General features: G+C 33.5%; 1 protein-coding gene across 2 annotated transcripts; it reads left to right on the forward strand.

Moving 5' to 3' along the window:
- On the forward strand, window positions 1,606-8,871 carry LOC109846905 (coiled-coil domain-containing protein 25). 2 transcript variants are annotated; one of them, XM_020416165.1, is made up of 6 exons: window positions 1,606-1,902; window positions 2,037-2,164; window positions 2,250-2,353; window positions 6,973-7,060; window positions 7,760-7,839; window positions 8,475-8,871. In XM_020416165.1, exons 1-6 carry the CDS (start codon window positions 1,790-1,792, stop codon window positions 8,625-8,627), a joined length of 666 nt encoding a protein of 221 aa, XP_020271754.1. In that variant the 5' UTR covers window positions 1,606-1,789; the 3' UTR covers window positions 8,628-8,871. The 2 variants fall into 2 exon arrangements, with proteins under 2 accessions (XP_020271754.1, XP_020271801.1); XM_020416212.1 differs by having other exon boundaries at window positions 1,609-1,902; window positions 7,778-7,839.

The following is a 9,915-nucleotide window of genomic DNA, read 5'->3' on the forward strand; positions in this document are numbered from 1 at the left end:
ATGTTAACAAATATCAAAGTAAATTAAAATTAAAATTTCAAATTACATAAAAATATAGTCATTTATTGAAAATCAACTATACCATCTAACCTTTGAATAAATAGTTATTAATGATAACAAATATGAGAGGTCATCAGATAGGAGAGGAATATTTAAATAAAGATTTAATCAAAAATATCAGGTGAGCGTTTATCATTTGAACTATGCTTTTTGATCATCACACGATCATAAATCATAAAATAGACTAAAATAACAATAAAAGTAAAATAAATAAAAAAGAAACCTCGTAGAGAAGATTAGATTCTAAAAATTGATAATCTTCAGACATCTACTTGTCATTAATAATCATTTAATCGTTTGCCCATATATCTTGAAATAATCAAAATTAATGGGAAAAAATGACTAAGATTAAAGTAAAAAAGAGTAATAACAAATTTAAAGAAAAATAGGGATTGGCAAAAAGGACTTAGAATATGGGAGGTGATTTATCAGTATGGTCGGCAAGGCAATATAAAACCGCCATTACAATGAACGAGACCTTTCAACATAATTCGTTATAGTCCTAATTATTCTCTACTTTTTGGAGAAAAATATGAAGAAAAGAAAACGGATTGAATAAATTTTTATTCAAAAAGCAAAAAAAAAAAAAAAAAAGATTCTAAAGAAAGCGCCATGACTGATCTTGGCAAACATATCCTATGTGCTATTCATATAAAGCAATCATAGGTGTTTCATACATAAAATACGATGACAGCAATAAATAGACGGTTATGAAAAAAAAAAAAAAATTAGTTGCATAGGGATCTTATGTGTTCTTTGGTTTGATAAAGTCATAAAGCCTTAAATCTAAAGGCATCATTGCGCAAGGGGTGAAGTGAGAAGTGTTAAAGAGAATGACCAACTTAGTTTGCCTTCACGAGAGATTAAAAAATTTAAAATTATTTAATTTTATTTGGATTTGATAGTCAAGATGAATGATTAAGCTTTTTGTGTTTGACAAATAAAAAAGGATTAAGAACATTAGTTGCCATAATTATTCTAAATTATATTTTATTTTAAAGTTTAATTTCTTATTTCTAGAAGGAGTAACTCTTAACCCTCCTCTTTAGACAGATTTGTTAACTTCTCTAAATGAGGGATTAACTAACTTTAACGCGCTTATAAATGATTTGTTAGCCAATTGACCAATTAATCCGTTGGAATGGCTAAGGAGGGGTTAAACCAAGAGAGTGTAAAATGAGTTTTAACTTTTCTAGAAGGGTGAATATGGTGATCATAATTTCTCTTCTAAAAGGGAATGTTCAGATCACGTTTTCCCTCTCTAGCACATTCTTGGAGTGGGGAGTGAGCTTTTTTGAAAACCAAGAGAGCGGAAGCAATTTTCTCATTAGGAATATTAATTAATTTTGCATATATACTCACACACCATTGAAGTGGGGCCTAAATGGGTAATACTTTATATGGTTGGCGTTATCTGCAAAAATAGACAGGGGCTTATCTGCAAGACTGCAACCTAACCTAACCTGATCAAAATCTGACTCAGATCCGCATCACAAAAAGCTAAGGTCTCTCTTTATTTTTATAAACATTAAAACTTTTATTTTTGGTTAATTACCTTTTCGATCAAGGATCCAAAATTCTAACGCTAGTCTTGTTCTCTTCCTCTCCCCCCCCGTTTCCTACCCTCTTCCCCCAATTCGAGAGGCGGCTTCGGTTCGCTTTATAAACCCTAATTTTTTTGTGTCCGTTTTGTATCGAAACCCTAATTTTCCTCTAGGAATCGAAAAAAATGGTCTTTTATTTCAAGGCGCGGCCTGAGGCCGGAGATTACACAATTTTCATGGGGCTCGACAAGTTCGAGAACGAGGAGCTCATCAAATACGGATTCCCCGAGGATATCTGGTAAAATTTCCCATAGATTTGGTTCCTTTGTTTAAAAATTTGCAATTTTTTGGGGGTTTCTTTAGTTTTATTGATTAGGATGATAATCATTCAGAAGAAAAGGACGAGAATCAGTATAAATATTGTAATTGCAGGTTTCATGTGGACAAGATGTCATCAGCCCATGTTTATTTGAGATTGAACAAAGGGCAGACGATTGATGATATCAGTGAAGGAGTGTTGGAGGATTGTGCTCAGCTGGTTAAAGCCAATTCGATCCAAGGCAATGTTTGTTGCATTAGATTCTTTTTCTTTTGAGCCCTGATGTGCTTGTTGTTCTGTTCATCAAATCTCTGCATTTTTTGCAGGGAATAAGGTGAACAATATCGAGGTTGTTTACACGCCATGGTATAATTTGAAGAAAACGGCTTCGATGGATGTTGGGCAAGTTGGTTTTCACAATTCTAAGATGGTGAGCACTATAGTCCAGATTTCAGCTAAGGTTACTATTAAGTTCTTGGGAATTTGTACATCATTTGGATCAACATCTAACTTGAGATTCATGCTTTAGAATGTGTATCATTGAAACCCATGGTAATCTGGTACAATACTTTGAGGGATGCAGGAAAGGTCTAGCCTTCATATTTTTATAAGCAATAATGGAAGTACAAATACATATCAGACAACTTCATATCAATGTTAAAATAATGATAACATATATAACATAACGCTCAACCTCTCGATGGCTTAAACTGCATGTAGCTATCTATACTATGAGAAAGCTACACCACTGACAAAGTTACGTAATGGTAACATATTTCTCGACTTTAAATCATATTTAGATAGTTGCATACTATATCTCTCACAATGTAACAAGTTAGAGCAGATAAAACAGATGTTAAGTGTTTCTTGTTTGAGGTTTTATAGCAAGGTAGTACATGCAACGACAGGTTCTGCATACATAGTGTTTTTATTTTAAATCTATGATGAAGTTTTTGTTTTGTAGACCATTAATAAAACTCTCTCTCTCTCTCTCTCTCTGTATATCTACACACACACATGCACAATAGATTGATATATTGATTTATGAGCTCTCTAAACTACTTTTCATGCTAGTGAAATTTTATTTATGTAGAAATTCCAAAAGAAAGTGATCTATAGTTGTTTTGATCAGGATTAGATCCATGGGATGTTTAAAAATTTCCTTTATTGAGCTAGAATTCTACTCACATGAACATGTCAATAGATAGAATTATTAGCGACTAAGCTAGAAAATGCTGATGATAGCTAGCAGAAAATTCTTGGAGAAGATGATAGCAAGGTTTTAGTGGAAGGGTTTGTAAGAGAATGATGGAAGAGAGAGAACGCTTCAGCTCTTATGATAAAGGTGAAAAGTGTTTGAGAATGACCTATTCGATGGCAAATAGTGTTTTAAATGTCGACCATGTCGGATTTAGGGGCCAACCAACACGATATGGAGCTTTTCAATGCGTATTGTAGGGTTCATGTTGGATATATCGGGGGGCATGTCGGATATGTCGGGCGGATATATCAGTGGACATGTCGACTACGTTGGTCGATTTTTTAGTTTGAAAAATTGGCTAATTTATTTTATTTTTTGGTTATGCTTATCTAATTAGGTTTGAGTTTAAATTCCTTATTGTCTTAATATTGCTTTCAAAGACAAAACCCGATTAGTTAGGGGAATTAAAAAAGACCGAAGTTACGTCCATTGCTCCTCTTCTCTCTCTCCTTCGACATCTCATCAGTCTCTACTCCAAGCTGTTTCTTTCACATCAATATTGGGTGATCTTCTCTCTCCTCAACTACCAATATCAGACTCTTCTTTTCTCACCATTTTCTTTCAACATTAACCCTAAGCATCATAAATTATTTACTTTTTTATATGTTTTTAAACAAAAGAATTTATTATGTTTAGATTTCATTTATGATATTCATATTACACATATGCACAATCCGATATATATTTCATGTTTCCCCGACAAATCCTCGATTTTCGCTATCGGACATGATTTTTAACCGTCCGACATCAACCCGACATCCGACATTTAAAAATTGGTGACAAATGTATATAGTGTCTAGTGGTATCACATGATGCCATGGAATTGCCTACTTTATAAATATTTTTATTTGCTTTTGCTAGTAACCAAAACTAGACTTAGAGCAGGGCACCCGCTAAAGAGGATGAAATTTTACACTACTTTTATGATATAAGATCCCAATATCTTCTTTATTTTTCATTAGACCCCTAAATCTTTGTATTTCCAAATAAGGCCCTAAATTCTTTAAGTTGTTTCGAAAAAACCTGGTTGGATTAACCTTAGTTTTTTATATTATCACTGTTACTGTTAGGGATTCTATTTTTATGGACCGTTATGCCCCTGCTTATACCGGCACCAGAATTAGTCCATTGAAATGAGCTGACTTCTTCCAATCTTTCTCTCTCAAACTCATTGTAGCTATCGCCTCTCTCCCATCTTTATCCTTCAATCTATTTCTTTCTCAGCCTCTCTCCTCTCTCTCACACAAACCTTCTTTAGTTTCTCTCCCTCTCCCTCTCAAACTCTGAGGTTTTACAGCTTATTATAGTTTGAGATTTTGAGAGAAAAGTAGACTGACAAACAGAGAAAGAGAGACATAGGACTTGAGAATCTAACGCAGAGGGATACATGGATTGGATTACTAAGCCTAGGGTTATTTTTGTAATTTACTCCATATGGTTAAGAGTTAACTATGCTTGGGTAATGAATTTGGATGGAAACCTTTCATGCGGGTTCTTGAAACTCAAAGGAATTAGGTGTCTTTAATACCAAGATTGGAGGTGTAATATAAAAATAAAGAAGATTTAGGTGTTTTATATCATAAAAACCCAATTGCAAAATTGTTAATTTAGATTCTAAATACAGTCATGACAAGATGTGGTTTAATTTAATAGTGATATAATGATAATAAAGTATGTTATTATAAAATAGTTGGTGGAAGATAATGAAAACAATGCATTGCATAAAAAGTAACATGGAGGAAACCATAGCCTTATTACCCGCTTCTTCCGAAGAGAAGTTGCGCCTTCTCCCCTACTTCCAATAAAAAATAAAATGATAATCTACCACGTAGACATCACCCAGAAGAAATTATTATTTTGTTACTCTCGTCGATTTCAGAGAAATGACAATCTTTACGATTTCATTTTCGTTTTCACGCTCTCGATTCCAATTATCTGAAGATTGCGATGATCTTTTCGGCTTCGGGTTTGGAAAGTGTTTTGCTATATATTTATTTCTTTCATGATCTAAGAACATAATAATAAACTGTATTGATTGTTTGCTCTGCTTGTGAGTGAGAGAAAATAATAAGCAAATAGATCTTATGGCCTTCATCCTCATGCATCCGTGGTTATGGAGTTATAAAATGCAGATATCATGCAATCTTAGGCTCTGTATAAGATAAAATTTGATAAACCGTCATTGATTATATTTAATTTTATTGTGAAAATGTATAAATGAATTAATTATGAAGTAAGAAAACAACTAGTAGTTAGATTTTTTAAAACTTATTTTTCGTTTTAAGTATATGTAGACACTAATTATTTCGTATAATTAATTTTGTTTAGATATAAGATGGAATAGTACTTGATAAAAAAGGGTCAAACTCAAGTAAAAAATGTGAAGGCAACTGATAACAGCTCTAATTTCGATAAACAACATCAAACTCAGTCTTCAAGGAAGGAAAATGATTTTGATCTAGATTCTTTACAAGCAGAGACAGACTACAACCAATAATTTCAATCTTTCATGAAGTATAGAGTGCATATCATTGGACAGGGTCATTACAACCTCAAAGCCCTGAATTCCCCTATAAAGTATATTACAGAAAAGGCATAGGTTTAATCCTTCTTGGGTTGACAAGTATGAGAAAAAATCAACACATCCAATTGCTTTTTTGTTGGCGATCACAACAAGGCAGTCTGATTATTGAACTCACTTAAAGGCATTAATTGATTGGATTAGATTGCTCATGCTTCAAGGATTAGCACTCTGTGGCCCTAGAAGTCTGAATATTCAAGTAATATAGGTACTATTTTTCTGAGTTTTCAGATTTCTCTCACAAACAGCACAAAGCAGTGAACATATTTAATTATTATGTTTTTAGAACGCGAGATAAATTTATAAAACGACTTACCCGATTGATGCAGAAAAATCGTCATGATCTTCAGAGAACATGAATCGAGAGGGTGAAAACGAAAAACAAAGTCATACACTCGTTGCTTGTCTGAAATCAATAAAATTAATAAAATAATTATTTCCCCAGGTGACTGGATTTGCAGTAGATTATGTTTTATTTTATTTTATTTTTATTTTGGGAAGAGGGGATAAGGCACAAATTTTCTCTTTGGAAGTTGCGGCTAATAATGCTTTGCTGTCCTCTATTTTTCTTTTGTATGTTAGTGTTTAATTTTCGGTAACCTCCATCAATTAATTTGTGGTACATTTACTATGAACATTATCATTATTTAACTAAACCATCTCTTGTCATGATTGCATAAGCAATTTACATTGACATTTTACAATTCCCTTTGTGGTGTTCTACCCTATTTCTGGTGGTGTCCGTGGTACTCGTTAGTAAATATAAGCAAATGCAAATGAAAATAACTATACAGCAGGCAGTCCAGTGGTGTTCTGCGACCCACAGACACTATGTAGCTCAAACCTTAAGATACTCAACCTGATACATTAAAATTGAGTTCTGAGATATGAGTTATTAGGCTTCGTCCGTATCATTTTCACATATTTGGTTGCATTTGATAACCCATCTGTAAGCTACAATATGAACAAAAGAATAAATTTTAAAAATTTTCTTCAGCTAGATATAATTGCATTGTTCCTTGTAATTTGCTAATTTGGTCTTTTACATCTTGAACCCATGTACTTTAATCTTCTCAAAGTGAGTCCAATTACCAGAAAAGCGTAATGTCAAAGACTAGTTTTGAAAATATTATTTTGTTTTTGGATATGGATTGAGGATCGGTGATATATATACATATGACCTCTCTTTGTCACCTCTCTTTGTCAGGTTCGCACTGTTAAAGTTGAAAAGCGGCTGAATGAGGTCATTAACAGATTGAACAAGACAAAAGTAGAGAGGAAGCCGGACTTGAAAGGTGAAAATCTTAAATGTTGCTTATATCAAAATTCTTTATTGTGTATACATGTGAAAGGGCTTATTCTCTTGTTGTTTTGGTTTTCATGATAATCTATTTAAGCATTTTTCACACATGTGTACATGACACACCAGTTAACCAAGTGCCTACACCCAGTCATAATTTCGAGCTTTTCGTTTTACTGGAATTACTCGTATGAGGAGGCAAGTAATTTGAGATTTGTACGTGACTTTGATCTGAGTCCGTGCCTGTGGAAAATATCAGTCATAGAACTGTATGTAAAATTTAACAACTACAACTATTGCTTGGCTTTTAGTAGAAGTGCTGCTGCTCATCTAACTTTTATCCTGTTATTTCGGTCTGTTATGGGTATTGCAGAAGCTCCAGCTTATTTTTAAATACTTTTTAAGACAAAATATCAGCTAATTGCATTCATTAATAGGTGATAGTAGAAATTGCAGAAAACATACTCACCTTTTCAAGTTTTGGGAATCATCTGCAATGTCAACACATAATTCATCTTTGTATAATGACCAATATCACAAATTTTTTTTCTCACCTCTGCTCTGATGACTTGATGCTTGTGTTTCACATAAACCTTGATGCAAAGCTTTGCTATTACTGCTTTTAGCTCTATGATAGTCCAGATGAACCATTATTTTTATAGCTATCGTTATTTCATGTGACAATTTGTTGTAGCTTGTTTATCATTCACAGCTGAGCGTGAAGCAGTTAATGCTGCCGAGAGAGCTGAAAGGAAGCAGCAACTAAGAGATAAAGTAAGCTTCTGGAATCCTATTGAATTCTTACCTGTAATAGAAATAAATAGAAAGGGTAATTTTTACTAAACTGCCATTTACTTTGTGGGGTTGTGCACATAACTACGATAAGCAATTTTTGTTACAAAAAAAATACCATGATGGTTCAGAACTACAAAAAATACCATGAATTATCAGAAATTGTTCCTAATGGTGTTAACATCTTAAGTAAAAGGTCTATGCTATCCTTGTTTATACCTAGCAACCTACCAGAAATTGTTCCTAATGGTGTTAACATCTTAAGTAAAAGGTCTATGCTATCCTTGTTTATACCTAGCAACCTACATAGGTGATAAGGTTCATATAGAAGATATATAGGGGATATAAAGGGCAACATTGTCTAAAACATGTGACAGGCAAACGGGCAAGGCACATGACAACTTACTTTCAACCACCATCAAACATGGCACTGAGAAACAATGGTAGTTTTTGCTAACAAAAAAGGTGTATGGTAGTTCAGTGGAGAATCGTTAGACGTATAAAGTTATTTCACTCTTTGCTTGCTTCACCAAGATCTTCTGTTGAATTTTGTTAATTATCCTTTTCTCAATGAACTCAATTAAATTTGGCAAAAAACCTGTATGCATTTGTTGCAGAAACGGCGAGAAGAAATGGAAAGGCTGGAGAGGGAAAAGCAAGCAGAGATAAGAAGCTACAAGGGTCTCATGGTCTCGGACAAGATGACCTCGAACAAACAAATTGCGTCTGCGAACAAGTCTCTTCAAGAACTCGAAGAAGATTTCATGTGAGCTGAGATCAAATCCATGATTCTGAGTCGAGATGAGAAATATGTACTATGGCCATATGAGTGCATGGCATAAACAACTAATGCTCAGGTAACCTGGAAAATGCTAAGTTGTGATGAGATCTGTTGTGTGGCCCTGTTGGTAGAATGAAGTTCCGTGTGACCTATGTGAAAGCAAATAATTTGACTTAAATTTTCAAAAAAAGAAGAGCTTATTAATTGTTTTCTTATTTATTTTTCCTTCTTTTGTTGTGCTCGGAATATTATATCACAAGTGCATTTTGCATCACTTTCTTCATGGGTATAGTTATATGCACTGCTGTATATTAGATTCTTATTTAACATAGTGGAATATAAATCCTATGTAGAACTCTGGTCTATGGGAGAAATGTTTTAAGGGGCTGTTTGGTTCAACAAAATTCTTTGAGGCGGATTTGAAATTCTTGGAACAAAAATGTTTCGTTTTCATTTATGAGATTCCATATAAAGTATTTGTTCCAAATTTTTTTTTGGCATTACATATCCATAAAATAAAAAAAGTAGGAACTTTTGGGATTTGTCAAATCCTACAATTTGGAGAGGACTTGTCAAATGCTAAAAATTTAAAGTTTTAGCATTAGATATCCATACAATTTGTACTTTTCCATATTTTAGAGTTTAAATCAAATAATAAATTATAATTTCTAGAATTTGTTTTCCTCTAATAAAGTCGAACCAAACATAAGATTAGGAATTCCAGAATATGTTAAAAGCATATGGATTCAATTTTAGGATTTGAACCAAGCAGCCCTCAACAGAGGATTCCACTTATAACCCAAAAGTTAATTGGATGTATTTGTAGGCTTTCTGTTTAGTTAATTACTTTTAGGGTTTTATGCTTTCTTTCTTGTCTTTATTTGATGCTGTAATACACATTTTCTAACTCATAATAATAGAGAAATTTTTAACTTTACACTACGAAAGGATCAAATCAAACTTACCAACTGACTCAAAATGTTTAAATTACATGCAACTTCTGTGACGAACCGTATCGTTACAACTTGTAACAAACTAAAACAACTAATGATAGAGATGCAAGCGACGACACAAATTCAGATAGGCCTTTATCGTAATTATCGTCAAAATCCACGGGCACTTCTAAAATCCACAGTGTGTAATCCAGCTGTCGCGGTACCAAAAATAAAAATAAAAATCGGCACCAACGCATCAGGCGACATCCATTAAAACTTTCTGCGGACCCCAGATGTCGGTGTTGGGGTTTTTACGGTTCTCGGTGCAATTAGAACTTCAGT

This window comes from Asparagus officinalis, chromosome 1 (assembly GCF_001876935.1).
Source record: "Asparagus officinalis chromosome 1, Aspof.V1, whole genome shotgun sequence".
Classification (NCBI taxonomy): domain Eukaryota; kingdom Viridiplantae; phylum Streptophyta; class Magnoliopsida; order Asparagales; family Asparagaceae; genus Asparagus; species Asparagus officinalis.